At 41.4% G+C, this 20,376-nt stretch overlaps 1 protein-coding gene across 10 annotated transcripts in view; it reads left to right on the top strand.

Moving 5' to 3' along the window:
• Positions 1–20,376, top strand: part of LOC105474340 (sodium voltage-gated channel alpha subunit 8) — a 214,137-nt gene that overhangs the window by 91,442 nt on the left and 102,319 nt on the right. For 7 of the 10 annotated variants that reach the window (XM_071071693.1, XM_071071691.1, XM_071071697.1 and 4 more), the window contains exons 4-10: positions 153–241; positions 888–1,016; positions 2,816–2,907; positions 13,014–13,235; positions 15,532–15,595; positions 17,151–17,292; positions 19,825–20,031. In XM_071071693.1, the coding sequence (XP_070927794.1) occupies positions 153–241; positions 888–1,016; positions 2,816–2,907; positions 13,014–13,235; positions 15,532–15,595; positions 17,151–17,292; positions 19,825–20,031 (945 nt within the window). Of the gene's footprint in view, positions 1–152; positions 242–887; positions 1,017–2,568; positions 2,661–2,815; positions 2,908–13,013; positions 13,236–15,531; positions 15,596–17,150; positions 17,293–19,824; positions 20,032–20,376 lie in introns of all 10 variants that reach the window. The other 3 variants (XM_071071698.1, XM_071071696.1, XM_071071694.1) reach the window with 1 other exon arrangement.

The following is a 20,376-nucleotide window of genomic DNA, read 5'->3' as shown; positions in this document are numbered from 1 at the left end:
AGTTTTCATTGTCACCTTGTGTTTTTCTCTTCTGTGCTTCATCTCCTTTCAGGTTATTGATTTAGATCTGATACCCAATGGAAATGTGTGTGTTTTTTGAGAAAATAAAAGGCAGGCCAGATTTTGATATTGCCCCTTGACTCTTCTCTACAGTATTTAGCATGATCATTATGTGCACTATTTTGACCAACTGTGTATTCATGACTTTTAGTAACCCTCCTGACTGGTCGAAGAATGTGGAGTAAGTAACTCATTTATTTGTGTGCTTGTTTGTTTTAAAGATTTTTAGTCACTGAATCTTGCTTTGCCACAGTTTACCCATAAAGGAGAAAAAAAAATTAGTTATTGCCTCTCTTTATTTCACAGAGAAGGCTGAAAGTACGTGTGGAATTTAGGAAATAGCCCTCCCTAAAAGTCAACTCTAGGAAGACAGAGTATGCTCTGGAATTTACTGTCCTTCACCCTTTCCTGTGCCAGGCAGTGCCACTGCCCTGCAGCCCCATCACCATCTTGTATCCTCAGTTCCTGGTGATGCTGTTTTCTCCAATTTTAGGTTTCCCTGTTTTTTGACTTCTCTAAAGTTAAAAACAGCTCTGGGGCCTCCTTACTTGCTTCAAAATGATCATGTACTAGATAGCAGCACAGTTACTTCCTTGGAATACAATTCAGGACCCAATACAACATTCCAAAAGTCTTGGTTTGTGCATTTCAATAAGTTTCATTCAAAGCATTTCTTTCTCCTCGTCGCTTCCTTCCTGCTGCATTGTCTGTGCCCTTTCTGTTTTGTCTCTCTTAGTTGAAGCGACACTTCAGACAAGTCCTAACTTAAAAGGTTCATTTAAAGTTTCTGTCCAGAAATTACCTCAAGCTATTCATTTCTTTGACAGGTACACGTTCACAGGGATTTATACATTTGAATCACTAGTGAAAATCATTGCAAGAGGTTTCTGCATAGATGGCTTTACCTTTTTACGGGATCCATGGAACTGGTTAGATTTCAGTGTCATCATGATGGCGTAAGTTCTCCCCTTACTTTATTGGTGTTCTGGGTGTGATTCTGTGTGTAGAGTTGTACTCCTGGGTCTGTTTGTAAGTGTGCATTTGTGGACACAGCTGTATGAGGAATTAATGGATAACAGTGTAAGGCCCTATGGGCTTATGTTTATGCTTCTTGCCTGTGAGGGCCTCTTGTGGTTCAGGCGATGATAATGTGTTTATGTGGGAGAAGGCAAGCAGAGGCTTTACAGCTGGGAGAGAAAGAAGGAAGTGATTTCCCATTGATACTGTCTCATATTTTATTCCTCCTTGTAACGTTGATCAAGGTTTGCACACCTATCATTACAAGGCCTCTGTGAAGACTTGAAATTTTTTAGTTGTAGACTTTCAGCTGAAAATGAGTTTCCTGGGTATGTCTTACTGTATGTAATTTAATGAGGCTGGCCAGGTGTTGCAGACTTCAGAGCACATTTTAGAGTCAAAACATGAGCCAAGGTATCCAAACTGGCACTTCCTGAAGAGTTACTAACCAGAATTTCGAACTATTGCTCAAGATCAGTGTAACTCCACATTGGTATGTTACTGCTCTTGCTCATTTGTGTTGTTTTAGCAATAAAAATGTATATTTGGGAAACTTAGCTGATGATAGATGAGTTATAGCAGGCTATTTATTATTCTTATTTCCAGGTTGGGAAAGCATTTTGTGGTTTGAGAGTATAGCAGGGGTGGTGTATAGGTTTTGCGTGTATGCATGATGTGTAAGAAAGAGTGCATTTGAATATGTATTGATCTGAGCATCTGGTGGAAAGATGTATTTCAACTGTAAAATGTGAATAAATGATATGCATTGAATACTTGACACTGAAACTGACTTTCTGTTAAAAAAGGCAATGTCTTAACTTTCTAGCATTATGGATACACATTGGTGTTCATTTAAAATTTTCAGGTGTCCTTGCTAGGCATAGAGCTTGTAATTAAAATGAGCACTTAACACAATATTTGCTCTGATCCCATGATTTGGATTTTCCTGAGCCCTGCTTTTGTATGTCACAGGCCAAAACTTCATTTATAGACATGACTACCATCATATGATTACAACTCTTGAATAAGTCATATATACAGACATTTAGTCAATGTTGCCATTGTCAACTAGGGAGTTGCTTTAATATAGATTTGTTTTTGTGGGTGCTGCAGAAATTTGTCTCTCTCTCCTAAGAAATTGTTCACAAAACCTGGGGATATAAGTCTTTGATACCTCCTGGCCTTCCTTTTTACTAAAAAATGTGAATGGGCTGACAGTAAAGCTGTTCTGATTGGGATCAGCACATTACTATGCTGATTAAAGGAGTAAATCCCAAGAACCTCCTGGTTCTATCAATTCTTTCCAATATACTTTTGAATTCTTCTTGCCCAATTAAAAACAAATGTTCCTTAAATATTTGTATTTTGAAACTTTTCTTTTTCAAGGAAAAAAATGAAATCATAGCTTGTGTATAAGACCCTTTCTTCCCCCAATTCTTAAACCCTCGCCCAGTGGTACCATTACAAGTTAACTTTGGTTTGATTCTGCAGGTATATAACAGAGTTTGTAAACCTAGGCAATGTTTCAGCTCTACGCACTTTCAGGGTACTGAGGGCTTTGAAAACTATTTCGGTAATCCCAGGTAAGATGGTCCGGGGTTGGTGTTAGGTGTTGGGATAGGGCCCTGACGTGACGTATTGTACTTTTTGTTTTGTTGTGGTTTTGTTTTTTCCTTTGGTGTTTGTGTTTGTGTCTGTGTTTGTCACTTGTGTCTGTGTGTGACCTCCCTTACTACAGATATGTGACAGAGTTTGTGGACCTGGGCAATGTCTCAGCGCTGAGAACATTCAGGGTTCTCCGAGCTTTGAAAACTATCTCTGTAATTCCAGGTGAGAAAATTTGTACATAAGACTGACTTTACCACATCTCCTCTTTCTCCTCCATTCATTTTGTCCACCATTCTAAAGCAGCATCAGTACAGTTGATAATGGCCTTGCATTCTGCATGTTTTTCCTGGGAGACATTCTCTGGAATGGCCGTTGGGTCCTCAGGCAGTTTTCTCTGAGTGCTTGCCAGGCATGCAACCCCCATTCCATCCATGCTATTGAAAAAGCACGTGCTTAAGAATCACTTGGATCTCACCATATTTGAAAAAACTGTCACAGAGCTAGCTGTCTTTTTGTATATAAATCATTTGCTTCCTGGCTCCATGGAATTACAGTAATTTTGACATTTGCTGTCATTTCATTGCTTGTGATTTCTAGGCTTCCTATCGCATGGTTTGCTGATGGGACGTTATTCAAAGAATTATACATTTACTATTACTGTATTAATGAAATTTTTTAATCACAGAAGAGATCGCCCCAATTATCTAATCCAGTATGAGACACAAATTTAAGAGACTTGGAGTTAGTGAACCGCACTTAAATAATCACTGTCTATCATGTTCTACTGCTATCTGTCTCACTAGAATAAGAACCAGTAGACATCTTCTGTACATATTCAGGGCTCATTCTCAAACATAAATCCCAGTGAAAGCTTATGCAGGCACTGTTAAAAAAAATCAAAGGTAAGATAAGATACAACTAAAGGTATGGGCAATGAAAAGTACAGAAGTTTAAGGGGAAAAAACAATCAGTGGGTGGGTTGAGAGTGGATTGACAATCTCTTTAAAATTTTTGCCTTTTTCTTCTTGGTTCTGGTTGGGCTAGCCCAGTGGTTCTTAACCCTTTGAAGGTTTTAGATCCCTTTGAGAATCAGATGAAAGTTCACAGACCCTCCCCACCGAAGCCCATCCATGGACCCCAGGTTAAGATTCCTTAATTTAATTTAAATCATTGGTACTGGATAATACTTATCTTTCTAGAGACCAGCCTTGAAATCTTAAAGGAAAGATATTTTAGTTAGTATTGTGAGCCTAAGATATACTGGCAGTAACTTGGCAGAGGTGAAGACTGTGTTGTTGCTCTTTGGACTTTAGTTGTGTTTATGGGTTTTCAAGGAAGACTCCGTAGAGACCAGGCTTTCCACAGCAGTTTTGTAGAAATAGGAATGTGGAGAAAGAACAGAGGCATCCTATTCTTATCCTATCCTATCACATGGCTCTTCCCCTTGTGGCTGACTCAGAAATATCTCTTTTTTAAAATTTATTTTCTAGAGACAGGGTCTCACTCTGTTGTCCAGGCTGGAGTGGTATGATGATGGCTCACTGCAGCCTCCACTTCCAGGGCCCACGTGATCCTTCCTTCTCAGCCTTCCAAGTAGTTGGGACCACAGGTGCCTGCCACCACACCCAGCTCATTAAAAAAATTTTTTTGTGTGTGGCAATAGGGTCGCCCTATGTGTTGCCCAGGTTGGCTGCCAACTCCTGGACTCAAGCAGTCTTCCTGCGTCAGCCTCCCACAGTGCTGGGATTACAGGCATGAGCCACTGTATCTGGCCCAGAAATATTTCTTTTTCCCCTTTTTAACATTTATCTCAATAGCAGATAGAGAGGGAGGCACAAAGATAGAATCCTGGAGAGGGCAGACTTGGAATGTGGTTTACTGAGAACCTCAAAGAAGGTAAATTCATCTTCACCACTTACAAATTTGTGCCATGGAGTTGGCCAGTAAATTAGTGCCCTACCAAAGATGAATTCCTTTATTTTTAGCAATGGTAGCTGACTCCCTATCAACCAAAGGCTGGTTGTCAGTTGGAGTATATACTTGTTGGCAAAAAAAACTACAGCCCTAATCTACCAAGATTTAGTTCCTAGCCATTTTAAATCTGCTTAACAGAAAGCCCAGCTCATTCTCCAGACAGCCTCAGATAGCTCATTGATGGTGGCCTAATCCTTAGGCAAGCCCTGTCTTATTTTTTGAGGCACTAGAGTGCCAAATCTTTACTTTCATTTTTCCTATGGTCTCTCTCCTCCTCTGGCCCCTTTTAAATATGATCTTGTGTTTTCTGCTCACTTCCCCCAGCGTACTCTGCAAGGCATCTGTCTCTTTATGTTCTTGTGATCTCAAAACTTCTCTCCCAGAATTAAATTGGAAAGCTGTATTCTGTTCACTAACTAGGGCAGCAGATGCTATCTCTAGTCTAGCTCATAGCTTCTGTCTCTGTCTTTGCTATATTGTTAACTTTTGACCATGGCATTTCTGCAAGATAACTCTTGATTGGTGTCACATTATTTATTCTTTATATATATCCTCAATATGTTACGTTATTTATCCTTTATATATATCTGGAATATATGCAGTATCTAACACCATGCTGGGCCCATAGTAGTGCTCCATAAATGATTGTAGTAGCAGCAGTTATTATTATAAAGAAGAAACCTAAGCCAATAGAAAGGGTTTGTATCAAGATTTAGACATCAGCTTCACAGTTTGAAATAGAGTCCCAGATTCCTATTTCTAGAAGCACCCCCAATTGAGCTGGCTTTGGGAGGCTATCTGGGGTGGAAAATAACATTAAGGGATAGTAAAGCCAATAATAGATCACTGTCAGTAGCTGGTATATTTGGTTCTTGAATTAAAAGTGCGGCTCTCAATCTCAATCTTTTTGCTCCCGATTCTACCTTTTAGAGTTAGCAAGAGAAATCTGGTAATGCAGTTTCCCTCATGGGGAGTTTTCTCTCATCCCATGGGAAACTCTGAAATTGCTGATTATGCTTTCTCCCATAGAGGGCTGTTGGTGCTATTCCTACCTGCCTGCTATGCAGTCTCCTTCCAAGGCAGGAGCACCAGTGTATGAGTCAGTGGATCTGGGCCATCTCTTGCTTGGAAGTCTAAGTCATTTTGATTCTTGTGTGGTAGAGCTGGCCCATGATTCCTCCTTATTAAAATCCATTGTTTTGTATACCAAGTTTTCTTGTGGATCACTTAAGTGGAATTGTTGTTCTCTTTGTCTTCTCCTCTTCCCAGTTTCGTTATAGGCTATTGCCAAGGGTGCCAAAAATAGAATGGAAGTGAGAGCGACCACTGACCTGGAGCCTGCAAGGTCTCACAAAGCTCCCCATGTGTCAACTTCCTTTATGAGAGCTTTTCCTTTCCTAGAGCACTCACCCACCCCCAACCTGGGCTGATACTGTCCTTTCTCTTTGTGTCTTCGGTAGATATTCTGAGTATGTCAGGGCTGCTAGGACTCCTGAAGATTGGACAGTGAAGTGCATCAGTTAGCTCTGCCCTTTTTTGTAAGAAATGCTTTGCTTTAGAGCTTTCTTGTAGCTCAGAAAAGATGAAACCCACCTTCTGACCCTTTTTTCTTGCTAACTTGACTTGGGTACATTGCTATTTATGCTTTGCGTTTTGCTTCAGAGGCATCAACTTGGAGAACAGTGTACACAAGCTCTGTGCTAAAAGGGTCAGTTACAGAGGAGACCTTTTCTAAATTTTCTTTAGTCTGGAATTTGTCAGGTTCACCTTGACATTGAAATATCCTGCCTAAAAGTTTATATGTCTTAAAACTTTGTTTTCACTTTGTCTTTGTCTGAGTCCCGCATTAAGTGAACTTCTAAGTGACTCTGTCAGAAGCTTCGTCCTCTGCATGCTTTGATCATGTGCCACAGGGCTGACATGCCCAAAGAAAGGGTGGGAATCTTGAAAGAGTTTCTCAGGTTTTTCTTAGACAGCAGCATTTAATAGTATGAGTATTAATAGAACTGGTTGGGGGAAACTCACTTGTCAGTTCCTTTTCTGTCATTTAAATGGCTCCCCCAAAGCACTGCTTATCTGCTGCTCATTAGCACTTATTTAATTTCATTCCACCTTCTTTAGAATTGTACTTTCTTGGTTATTTTTCTCTTGGCAATTTTATTTCTCAGCTTTCATTTCTGTTACTTTCACTCCTAACCAGTGGGATCAGACAGGAAGCCGGGAAAATGATAGGCCTTTCCTTTTCCCATTCTAGTGAAAGCATTTTCTTTAAACGTGTACTTTGTGAATGTGGCAATTTCTGCTGCATAATGATGGGAGATAGAAAGTGTTTTAAGACTATATCCTGACTCATTGTCTCTTTTAAACTGTTCTGGTTATTAATTCTATTGCCTTTGTATTTCTTCTTTTCCCACATTGCTTCTTAGGAAAGATAAAGTTTAACAGTGGTCATAAGTGAAAAAACACTAAATGCTCACAGGGTCCCACTGACCCATCTTTAAGAGCTAGTTTAGTTTTGGTCGCACTTTGTGATGTGAGTCAGGTCTCAAGTAAATAAATCTTAGCATCCCCCAATCTCTCTCAGATTACTGTTGCTCTAAAGAATCTTCAAGAACTACCACTGTAGGCTGGGTGCAGTGGTATACACCTATAGTCCCAGCTAATCAGGAGGCTGAGGCAGAGGATCACTTGAGCCCAGGAGTTTGAGGCCGCATTGAGCTATGGCCACACCTGTGAGTAGCCACTGTATTCCAACCTGGGCAGCACAGTAAGATCTTGTCTCTTAATAAATAAATAAATAGATAAATATTATCGTGAGGATTGCAGTTGCAGTAGGAAAAGTCAACACAGCACCACTTTATTCCTACACTTTGTCTGAACCCAAGCCTGACGCTGGGAACAGGGCAGTTGTTCTTTCCCTGGGTTGAGAACTGCTTGTTACTGCTAGCGAGGCCTGTTCCAATATTAACTTTGTAGGGGAATTAGCTCATATTGCTTCAAACCACTTAAATTTCTCAACCTGAGCTACAAACTAGGGAATATGAATTAACTTTATTTATTTATTTTATTTATACATATATATTTTTGAGACAGAGTTTCACTGTTGTCGCCTAGCCTGGAGTGCAATGGCCAGATCTCAGCTCACTACAACCTCCACCTCCTGGGCTCAAGCGATTCTCCTGCTTCAGCCTCCTGAGTAGCTAGGATTACAAGCATGCGCCACCACGCCCAGCTAATTTTTGTATTTTTAGTAGATATGGGGTTTCACCACGTTGGCTAGGCTGGTCTTGAACTCCTGACCTCAGATGATCCACCCACCTCGGCCTCCCAAAGTGCTGAGATTACAAGCGTGAGCCACCATGCCCAACAAATTAACTTTATTTATAATCTGGCCATCCAGTGGTGAAAGATTTTGACCCCAATATGCTTGACTGATTTTTCTGGACATAGCACATAGGCAGGCATTGTTCATTTGTTCAGAGGATTCCTGGGCATTGTGAAAGGTGACAGGAGGTTCAGAGGTACCTTTGGACATAGAGTAGAATTCTTCACTAGCTTCTCAAAATTCCTTAATTATCCAGCTTTCCCTCTTGTCACTGACCATTCTCTACATTGAATCCAGCTGTCTTTTCTTGGCCTATAGTAAATGTATTAACTGTTTCTACTCAGACACATTTACCAAAGCAAGCTAATGTTAGCCTTTTCCAAGAGTTCTCACTGTCCAATTTGCCCCCACGTGGCTTCTGTTGCACACTCTGTTGTGTAGGAGTCTTCTGAAGAAGTATTCTGCTGTTTTGGATAATCGGTTTCCAGTCAGTATCTTGCTTGTTCTGGCATATGATGTTGTGAGCCAATAGAATGAAAAGACAGTGTCTGTGTACAGCCAGAATGGTGGCATTCTACGTTTCGGCTTGTGTTGGGTCAGGAATTCTACTAACAGCTTTTTGCCTTTATTGACAGGCGTTGATGGTACGAGGGAGCACTTTCAGGCAGTCACAGCTGGCAAGACTATAGAGCTTGAGCTTGGGAAATGAATTGATGGTATCATCTCCATAAATTGGCCTTGATGTCTGCAAGTGTGGCCATTTGCAATTTATCCTAATGGAAGGAAGAAGAGTCTTGGCTGAGACCAATGTATAGTTCAGTGACTGTTTATATTTAATACTGCTGTGTGATCATGTGCCTTCCTTTACCTGAAAACATGAAGCCACATTCACTTTTCTTCTTCTTTTTCCTTTGCCTTCTCATTTTCTCGTGGTGATCCGGATGGGAATCTTGGAAAGTAAACTTTTTAGATGGCTGTAGTGTTATTTAGTGATTATCCTTGCATAATTAAGATTTGTTTATCTGACACTCTGTGAAGTATAAGCAGCTGAATACTGTTTCCAATTAAGCTTCTGCTTTAGACATCTTGAAAGCTAACTCATCAATGAGATGATCTAAGCCCCAGACTTCAAAGCTGAGGCTTGAAAAAGTGTCTTTTTAGCTTCCTTGACTCATGTTTACACATTTCTTCAGCAATAACATCTGGTTTATGGAGAAGAGATGTTAAACCAGCTGATTGTGAGCATTTAGGTCCATCTCCAGGAAAGTAAATTCCATGCAGGCTTGGCATATCAGATTAGTTGGGGTCATCTCTGGTTGCAAGTAACAGGACACAGGAATAATTCAGGGAACCCAAGGGCTGGAATGCACTTGTGCTTCTGGGAAGCCGGTAGAAACCAGAATGCAGAGCCAGAAAGCCATGGGTATGTGGAAGTACTTTGACTACATCTGTCTTCTCTCCATGTGTCCATTTCTCTCTCTCAGCATACTAACTTCCTTTACTTCTCAGTCACATCTTAATATAATGACAGAATATGGCTACCACTTAGCTTCCACATTTATTTATTACCATTCCCACCACATGAAAAGATTACTCAACTGTCTCTTATCCTGTTCCAAATTCCGGTAGGAAAGGAACTGCATTTAGGTCAGATGTCCATCCAGACATCTGCAACTACTGAGAGAAGGTGACCTTGTACAGACATGGCTGCTGACAGCTCATTATTAAGGAACAGGGGATAGTTGGAGCTCATGACCTAGAATTTCCACTTATATGGGCCTGGAACTGTCAAAGACTTCCCAGCCCAGGAAAATCAGATTCTACTAATGCTAAAATTGTATGCTTTTCAAATGATGTACTTACAAACTCATTGGTTTGGCTATTTTATGATATTATACTCTTGTTACTAATACAAAGGACAGCTTACAGCTCATTTCTCAATTCAGTAAAATAGCAATGGTAAAGTCCTTTAACAGTCATCTAGTGTTTGGAAAGGTGATTGTCTAAATTGTCTGGAGAGATGGCTGTATACGCTTCATAAAAAAGTCCAGGAAAAGAAACTCTACAACCATTTTTAGTGACCCATTCAAGTATTCTTTTTTAAATCAGTCTTTGAATTTGAAAACAGTAAACTTGCATAATTTTAGAATCCTAGGATTAAATTATTGACTCAATATAGACCTGCTCCAACCCAGTCAAAATATAATGAGGACTTCTGTGTTCCTTAGCAACTAAATGGAAATAAATTCCATACTTCTTGATGGCTGCCTTCTACTTTTTTCCACCAGTACCTTCTTACCTAGCTGTGCGATTATGATATGATTTCCCAGGGCTTTAGGTTTAAAAGATAGTTTGAAATTTCAGTTACTTAATCTCAAACAAATAAACATTTCTGCCTTATTTTGAAAGACTTTTAGAGAAGATTCTTCAGCTTCTCCACCACTGCCCACTGCTCTGTAGTGGGGTGTTTATCCATGTTCTGTAGATGAGAAAATGAGACTCTGAGAAGTAACCTTAAATTTGTTTGAAACACAATAGGTCATAAGTAGTGACTGAGCCAGGGCCAGAATACCCGCTTTTGGATTCCCTGTCTGATGTTCTTTCTGCACAGCCCTGTGAGGAGAAAAATAATCAGATTATAAATGCTTTGTTTTCTGGAGCCCAAGCAAGCTCTTCATAATCCCTTTGTGGCCACAGTCTCCATGGAAGGCTCACTCTAGTAAAGCACAAGACTCTGCATACTTCATCTCTACAGTCTACCTCTTGGCTCTTTTTTCTTTAATTCCTCTTAGATCGCTTTCAAGATATTTGTGTAAGAGGAGAGAACTTTCTCATTCATTTACTCTCCCAATAAAAATTTATTAAGTGCCTGCCTTTGTGACAGGTCCTGTGCTAGGCAGAGCATTCATTTCTATTATTGGACTCAGAAAATTCTATTGGGCTCGACTTTGAAAAGTCTAGGTGATTACTTGCAAAATACAGCAAAAGAAGAATCATGTCCGTACCACCCACTAGATCACCATTATATGAGGTTAGCCCTGAGCAGTGCCATTTTCCCAATCATGTCCCTTTGAGGAGGGACATGTCCTCATGAGGAGGAGAATAGTGATAACGAGTATTGAGTGCCAGCTATGTGCCAGGCACTTTACTAGATACTTTATAAAAATTACCTATTTAAATCTAACAACAACCCAATGAGGTTAGTATTGTAAATCCATTTTTACAGATGAGTAGACTGAGGTTCAGGCAATAATGGTCAACATTTGACTCATTTGCTACGTACTAAATGCTTTGTCAAGTTTTTTGTTGTTTTTGAGATGGAGTCTCGCTGTGTTGACCAGGCTGGAGTGCAGTGGCGCGATCTTGGCTCACTGGAACCTCCGCCCCCCCACCGGGTTCAAGTGATTCTCCTGCCTTAGCCTCCCACAGTAACTGGGATTACAGGCGTATGCCACCATGCCCGGCTAATTTTTTTTTTATATATATTTTTAGTAGAGACGGGGTTTCACCATGTTGGCCAGGCTGGTCTTGAACTCCTGACCTCAGGTGATCCGGCCTACCTTGGCCTCCCAAAGTGCTGGGATTACAGGCGTGAGCCACTGTGCCCAGCTGCTCTGTCAAGTGTTTTATATGAACCACACTTAATCCTCACAGCAGCCCTATGATACTCAACTATAATTTTCCCTACTTTAAAGATGAAAAAACTGAGATTCTAAGAGGTTAGAAGGCGTATTGCGTAGGTTAGACAAGTAAGTGGCATAACTTAGTAAAGATTAGTGATTATCTACCCAGCCACACCCTTCAAAGCCAGGAGTAGGATTCCCTTGAATTTCAGTTCAGTAGTCTTGCCTTCAGAAGTGAGCAGGGATGAGATTCTTCCTGAGGCCTGTGTGTCAAGGCTTAGCACCTGCCTCTTGCTCATCCTGGTGCATTGGCTACCAAGAGTGCTCAGTGCTTTGTTGACTGTATCCTATGGATAGCCTGATATCTGGGCACATAAAGACTCATTTGGACCCAAAAAACATGAACCTACAATCATATTTTTCTGTCTCTCCTATCACTGATCTCTCCCTGTCCAATTAAGAAATACACCTTCAGTCTACATTTGAGCCAGTGTCTTACATTTAAACTTCAAATTAATTTTTTTATGTTTTTATTTTTAATTTAGGACAGAAAAAAGATTATTGTAGAAAGCAGGGAATATATATGATACAGAAAAAGTATATTTTTTAATGGAAAAAGACAAAGTATAAATACTGGATTAATAGTAACCTTTTCAATACCTTGGCATTTCCAGAATCCTTGAGAAAATACTATTGTACCTTCTCACTTATTATTGGCTTTTAAACTTCCCCCTAGTGGTTTTGTTTCTAACCTGGAGGCCTCCTCAATTCCTGATTTTTCCATTTGTTTCTTTGACACATATTTACTAAATACCTACTGTGGGCTAGGCACTATAGATACAGCTATGAACAAGATAGATGTAAAAAAATCAATTATAACCATGACAAATGCTACAGAAGAAATCATAAGATGCTACTGAAACACTGGTAACAATGGGGAAGGAGAAGAGTTGCAAAGTCAGAGAAGGCTTTCTGGAAGAATTGACATTTAAACTGGGCCTTGAAGGATGAGTAGGATTTAGGCACAGAGGACAAGATAATATAGCAGGGAGCATTCCAGGCAGAGGGAGCAGCAGGTATGAAGGCCCTAAGGCAAGTAAGAGCTGGGCTCATATGGGGAACTAAAAAGTAGTCAGAGATGGGAAAGTGTTCCCAGGAAGAAAGGAGCCACATGTTGGTAGAAGGACCTTTCTTTTGCTTTTTCAGATGTATTCACTTAAAAATCGATACTTCGGAATACTGATAATTTTGCTGCCCTATTATTATTCTCATGGTATAAATATAGAGTGGCCATATTTCAAGAGTGGTGCTGTGGGGAGGAGTAGCAGCCAGTGGCTAAGAGGGAGGCTGGGGGAGGTGGGGAGGGCTTTGAGGTGCCTCTAATTCCGCGGATTCTGTCTCCTCAGGCCTGAAGACAATTGTGGGTGCCCTGATTCAGTCTGTGAAGAAACTGTCAGATGTGATGATCCTGACAGTGTTCTGTCTGAGTGTGTTTGCCTTGATCGGACTGCAGCTGTTCATGGGAAACCTTCGAAACAAGTGTGTTGTGTGGCCCATAAACTTCAACGAGAGCTATCTTGAAAATGGCACCAAAGGCTTTGATTGGGAAGAGTATATCAACAATAAAAGTAGGTGGCCTTTTCTCTGCAAGAGGAATAGGAAAAGTCTGTTCCTAGTTCATGTGGTCAGAAGCTACACAGGGCTTAAAAAAGTAGTTGGAGGCCGGGCATGGTGGCTCACACCTGTAATCCCAGCACTTTAGGAGGCTGAGGCAGGCGGATCACCTGAGATTGGGAGTTTGAGACCAGCCTGACCAACATGGAGAAACCCTCTCTCTACTAAAAATACAAAGTTAGCGAGGCATGGTGGTACATGCCTGTAATCCCAGCTACTCGGGAGGCTGAGGCAGGAGAATCACTTGAACCTGGGAGGTGGAAGTTGCAGTGAGCCAAGATCGCGCCGTTGTACTCCAGCCTGGGTTGGCAACAAGAGCAAAGCTCCATCGCAAAAAAAAAAAAAAAAAAAAAAAGAAAGTAGTTGGAGCTGGAAAGGAATGGCAATGCTACTAGAACTAGCCTTGTGAAATTATTCCTTTCCTCGAGGTAGAATTGTATTCAGAAGCTCTCAAACATCAGCCCTCTCTCCCGTCTTCGCATGTACCCCTAAACTTTTACTTTGAAATGCAGGCTTAGAAGCTTGACAAAAGTTGTTTTTTTCCCTAGCTGAGTTACTTGGGGTATTTACATATTTAGTCCAGAATGTATCTATGAAACTCAACTTTTCTTAATACTACTAAGACTATCGCAGTCCATCTAGTCTAGGGAATCAGGTGATCTCCAAGGCACTATTCAATCCTATTGCAGTTGAGGAGTTTTTAATCATTTTATTTGAGGAACCAAAGGAAAATTTGATGTAGTGATACTTTAGACTCATGAAAAAAGTTAGCTATGTCACTATTAGTCATTCCTGAGAAAATAAAGTCAGTTTAGTATCCATAAGAAAATGTTGCAAAGGAGATTTCAGGGACATATGCTGGAAAGGAAAACATGCCTTGTAATTTAAAATAGGACCTAGTATCTAGTGACCAATGAGCTCTAAAATATCTTTTTTTTTTTTTTTTTTTTTGAGACGGAGTCTCGCTCTGCCGCCCAGGCTGGAGTGCAGTGGCCGGATCTCAGCTCACTGCAAGCTCCGCCTCCCGGGTTCACGCCATTCTCCTGCCTCAGCCTCCCGAGTAGTTGGGACTACAGGCGCCCGCCACCGCGCCCGGCTAGTTTTTTGTATTTTTTAGTAGAGACGGGGTTTCACCGTGTTAGCCAGGATGGTCTCGATCTCCTGACCTCGTGATCCGCCCGTCTTGGCCTCCCAAAGTGCTGGGATTACAGGCTTGAGCCACCGCGCCCGGCCTAAAATATCTTTTATAAAGACAAGTTGTAAGGATGGAAGAATAGAGTGGTATAAAGGGGTGTAGGACTCAGAAAACTTACTTTTAGACCTCTTTGATTCAAGTACCAGAATCTGGCATATAGATTAGAAGTATGAGTAGAAGTTGGGTATCTGTGAAAACTATATTGCATCAAGAACTTTGGGATAGCACTTTTAATTTGTAAATATATATAAGAAAATCATTAATGGGAAAGAATTCTTATCAGCTGGCCACAGCTGTTGGAAAAGATTTTTTTTTTTTTTTTTTTTTTTTTTTGAGACAGAGTCTTGCTCTGCCGCCCAGGCCTGAGTGCAGTGGCCGGATCTCAGCTCACTGCAAGCTCCGCCTCCCGGGTTTACACCATTCTCCTGCCTCAGCCTCCCGAGTAGCTGGGACTACAGGCGCCCGCCACCTCGCCCGGCTAGTTTTTTGTATTTTTAGTAGAGACGGGGTTTCACCGTGTTAGCCAGGATGGTCTCGATCTCCTGACCTCATGATCCGCCCGTCTCGGCCTCCCAAAGTGCTGGGATTACAGGCTTGAGCCACCGTGCCCGGCCTGGAAAAGATTTATGAGCTAAAATCAATAACTGTTTCTGCTAGAGCTGGTTAAGAACAGTGTAGGCCGGGCGCGGTGGCTCATGCCTGTAATCCCAGCACTTTGGGAGGTCGAGGTGGGCGGATCACGAGGTCAGGAGATCGAGACCATCCTGGCTAACACGGTGAACCTGTATCTCTACTAAAAATACAAAAAATCAGCCGGGCTTGGTGGCGGGGTGCCTATAGTCCCAGCTACTCGGGAGACTGAGGCAGGAGAATGGCGTGAACCCGGGAGGCGGCGCTTGCAGTGAGCCGAGATCGCACCACTGCACTCCAGCCTGGGCAACAGAGCGAGACTCAGTCTCAAAAAAAAAAAAAAAAAAAAAAAAGGACAGTGTAACCTTATTCTCTCATTCATTTAAATCTGCCTGTTCATTTCCTGCCTCTTCAAACTTTTCTAGCAAATTTCTACACAGTTCCTGGCATGCTGGAACCTTTACTCTGTGGGAACAGTTCTGATGCTGGGTAAGTAGCTCGCCTAGTTTGATTCTCTTTCTTTAAAAATGTACCTATTATTAGTTGGGTCAAAATAGGCAAAATGTTTACTTTTCTCTGTGCTCAAGTAGTAGACCTTACAATTGCATCTGACCTATCGGTTGGCATAGATTTTCTGTTTCACATTTGTCCACCTAAAGTTGACATTTCACTAGTAAGTGACTGTGCTTGTAGTCTCAATGCAAAATGAAAGAATCCAAGGATAGAATCAATAACACCAGATAGCTTACCTGCCTGTTGGGGATTCCTCTCATCCTATATTACAATAGAGAGTAAAGATACCGTCTTAGTGATAGTTATGGATCCAAGGATGACCCAAAATATGCTTGACTTGACAGCATAGAGGAGGAAAAAGAGTAGCAACATAGTATTTGAGTCCTGATCCTGATAATTCCTGCTCTAAGACCTTTGGCAAGCCATTTAACTTATCTGAGCCTTGGTTTTTTCATCCATAAAATGGTTTTATTTAATAAGCCATGCTCTCTCTTTCTCACAGGGTTACTGTAAGAATCCACTTACATTACATGAAAGTGCTTTGTAAACAGAGGGCTTTATAAATGTAGGGTGGTAGTGTCATTTTTCAGAGTATATTGGTCCTCTAAGAACTGGTGTTTTAACATGACTACAATGTCTAGAAATCCATTTAATTTCTATATTAAAGTAGACTACTAGAGATTACATTGAAATAAATATGAGGTGAATCTAAAAGCAGGAGAAATGGTGTAACTAAGGTAACTGAAATCCCCATTATGACTTAGGTTGTCACAGTGAGTATAAAGAAAACAGAAACGATTAAGAGGAACTTCTGGCCGGGCGCGGTGGCTCACGCTTGTAATCCCAGCACTTTGGGAGGCCAGTGCAGGCAGATCACGAGGTCAGGAGTTTGAGACCTGCCAGGCCAACACAGTGAAACCCTTTCTCTACTAAAAATACAAAAATTAGCCAGACGTGGTGGCAGGCGCCTGTAATCCCAGCTACTTGGGAGGCTGAGGCAGGAGAATTGCTTGAACCCAGGAGGCAGAGGTTGCGGTGACCCGAGATCATGCCATGACACTCTAGCCTGGACGACAGAGCTAGACTCTGTCTAAAAAAAAAAAAGGAACTTCTAGCCGTTTGTCATTTGGGATAGTAGTGAAGTTAAATTTGATTGAATTGCACATTAATATGAATCTAGAACAGTACTTCTCACGCTTTGGCATGCATAAGAATCACCTGGCATACCTCTTAAAAATGCAGATTCATAGATCCCGTATCCAGAACTTTTAATTCCTAGATTTGGGTAAGGACACAGGAATCTGCATTTTTAAAGAACATGCCAGGTGATTCTGATCCTAGGCTGTCCCCAGAAGTTGGCTAGCTGCTTATTTCCTTCTTCTTTTTCTTCCAATTTGTTGTCCTGGCTCTATCAATGGTTATTTATTATCTCCAAGGTTGTGGATTAAATAGAATTATGTTATTTGTTATCTCCAAGGTCACGGCTGGTGGAATTATGTTAAAAGTCCTGAACTTCCCTTTCTTTCTTTAGGCAATGCCCAGAGGGATACCAGTGTATGAAAGCAGGAAGGAACCCCAACTATGGTTACACAAGCTTTGACACTTTTAGCTGGGCCTTCTTGGCATTATTTCGCCTTATGACCCAGGACTATTGGGAAAACTTGTATCAGTTGGTGAGTAATACCTCTTTTCCTTTGGCCATAGAGTTTGCATGAGCATATACAGGGTTAGGGACATTCTGTGTGGGAGACATTCTGTGTGAGAGACATTTAGTAAAGACATTATACAAGATCTAACTGTTGTGTTTCCCACAGTCAGCTGGTTTTTGATGTTAAGTGAATTCTCTCAGTTCTCATCCCTGTTTCTTGAATGCTCAGTCATGTATAGCTGTAGATTCTTACAACCTTGACGGCCTCTTGTCTGACCTGAGAATCTGCTATCTCTATCTACTTCCTACTGTTTATCCTCTGCAGCATATCTCCTTTTGGAAATTTGGGCTTAGGGTTTGTTTTTTTTTTTTGCTTGTTTTCTTTTCTTTTGTTTTTGAGGTAGGTACTACAGGCATGTACCACCACACCTGGCTAATATTTCTACTTTTTGGAAAGTTGGGGTTTCACTCTGTTTCCCAGGCTGGTCTTGCAACTTCTGGCCTCAAGTGATCCTCCCACTGTGGCCTCCCAAAGTGCTGGGATTACAGGCGTGAGCCACCGTTAGGGCTTCTGTTTAAGAAATATTAAACACCTCTTTGTGCAAGGCACTATATAGATGGAATTTCCATAAGGACCTTGGAGTATAAATATATCAACATTTTTGAGATTTGTAACACATTTGGACTTGTTCAAGCAGGTTGTACAGATAAAAATAGGGTCAGTAACGTTCTGTTGGGCTACACTGGTGACTCTGGACAAGTCATTTAACTTTGCTGGTTGTAATGAAGTTAGTGTAAGTGATTGCTAAGGGTCTTACAGCTTAGAAATTTTATGACAGTCCATTGTTTTCTGTTTGTCATTTGGTGATACCAGTTACTTTGAAAATGAAAAACTTGTCCCCTCAGGCATGAAGAAACCTCTTTTAAGGGAAGTTTCTATTTCAAATCTCTGAGTTAATTCTTACCTTTCTGTTGGACAGCCTAGAGTTCCCCCAGGTTGAATGTTTCTCATGAAATATTTGTGATTCATGCTGTTTCTTTTTTTTTTTTTTTTGATACAGAGTTTTGCTGTGTCGCCCAGGCTGGAGTGCAGTGGCGCAATCTCAGCTCACTGCAACCTCCGCCTCGTGGCTTCAAACAATTCTCCTGACTCAGCCTCTCGAGTAGCTGGGATTACAGGCATGAGCCACCACACCCAGCTAATTTTTGTATTTTTAATAGATACAGGGTTTCACCATGTTGGTTGGCCAGGCTGGTCTCGAACTCTTGACCTCAGGTGATCTGCCTGTCTTGGCCTCCCAAAATGCTGGGATTACAGGTGCAAGCCACCGCACCCGGCCCATTTTGCAGTTAACAGAATAAAGATGAAAACTCTGTAATAGTGGGTTGCATGTACATAATCTAAAACCTAGTTTCCTTCTGCCTTTTTTTTCTTCCCTACTATCCTTTATGTCATATTGTCATATCCTTTTAAAACTCATCCTATTGCAAAAGAATAAGGAAGGGCGTCACTCAAGATGGGGATTTCCTGGCCAGATGCAGTGGCTCATGCCTATAATCCCAGCACTTTGGGAGGCCAAGGCGGGTGGATCACTTGAGGCCAGGAGTTCGAGACCAACCTGGCAAACATGGTGAAACCGCACCTCTACTAAAAACACAAAAATTAGCCGGGTATGGTGGCGCATGCCTGTAATCCCAGTTACTCGGGAGGCTGAGATGGGAGAATTGCTTGAACCTGGGAGGTGGAGGTTGCAGTGAGCCGAGATCATGCCACTGCACTCCAGCCTGGGTGACAGAGCAAGACTCCGTCTAAAAAAAAAAAAAAAAAAAAAGATGGGGCTGGGTGCGGTAGCTCACACCTGTAATCCCAGCACTTTGGGGGGCCGAGGCAGGTGGATCATGAGGTCAGGAGTTCAAGACCAGCCTGGCCAACATAGTGAAACCCCATCTCTACTAAAAATACAAAAAATTAGCTGGGCATGGTGGTAGGCACCTGTAATCCCAGCTACTCGGGAGGCTGAGGCAGGAGAATCGCTTGAACCCGGGAGGCAGAGGTTGTAGTGAGCCGAGATTGCACCATTTCACTCCAGCCCAGGTGATAGTGTGACACTCCATCTCAAAAAAAAAAAAAAAGGTGGGATTTCTTGCAACTTGGACCTGATTTCAGAGACACAATATGTCTGTTAATGCTATTTGAGGACCAGTAGATAAATAAGCTGCAGTCTTGTATTCTTTTCTTTATACTTGTCTTAGCCCAAAATCAAACTTTTTTTTTTATGAAAGGGGTATATAGGGAATATTTAGAAAAATGAGAGAGGATTTTTTTCTCACAATGGTTGGGAGATAACTACTGCCATTTAATGTGAGTTGAGGATAAGTGAAACCATTCAACCATTGAGAATACTGAGTGCCCACAATAGGAAGGAGTACTGCACAAGGAAACACAGTCCTGTTCAAAATGCAAATAGTGCCCTTACAGAGGAACTCGGCCCATTAGCTGTTTTCAGCCTGGTTCATTTGGTACAAGTGACTCAGAAAATGGCCTTTGTCTTTGCAGACCTTACGAGCAGCTGGGAAAACATACATGATCTTCTTCGTCTTGGTCATCTTTGTGGGTTCTTTCTATCTGGTGAACTTGATCTTGGCTGTGGTGGCCATGGCTTATGAAGAACAGAATCAGGCAACACTAGAAGAGGCAGAACAAAAAGAGGCTGAATTTAAAGCAATGTTGGAGCAACTTAAGAAGCAACAGGAAGAGGCACAGGTTGGTGATTAATTCTTTGCAATAGACCTTCCTGCCAGATCATGGTGACTAAGGCCCCATCTGATTTTCACTGCAGTTGATCTTTTCTAGGCATATTTTCAAATAGAGGTCATTGGTCTGATGAAAATAACCCAAGTAACAACTGCAGATGGTTGATCCAATTATTCAGTTTGTCTTAACGGCCAAATTGTTTGTTCATATCATGTTTTGTTGAATTTCTCAACTGTTCAATGTGCAACTGCCATGATGACTGGGAAGAAAAAAGTGACCAGGGTGGTTTATATAGTGTTTCACATAAGCATATTCTTTTTCTTGGGAAAAATGTTAAGATTCCTGTGGTCATAA

Source organism: Macaca nemestrina, chromosome 10 (genome assembly GCF_043159975.1).
Source record: "Macaca nemestrina isolate mMacNem1 chromosome 10, mMacNem.hap1, whole genome shotgun sequence".
Taxonomy (NCBI): domain Eukaryota; kingdom Metazoa; phylum Chordata; class Mammalia; order Primates; family Cercopithecidae; genus Macaca; species Macaca nemestrina.
This window is presented reverse-complemented; position numbering and strand designations above follow the sequence as displayed.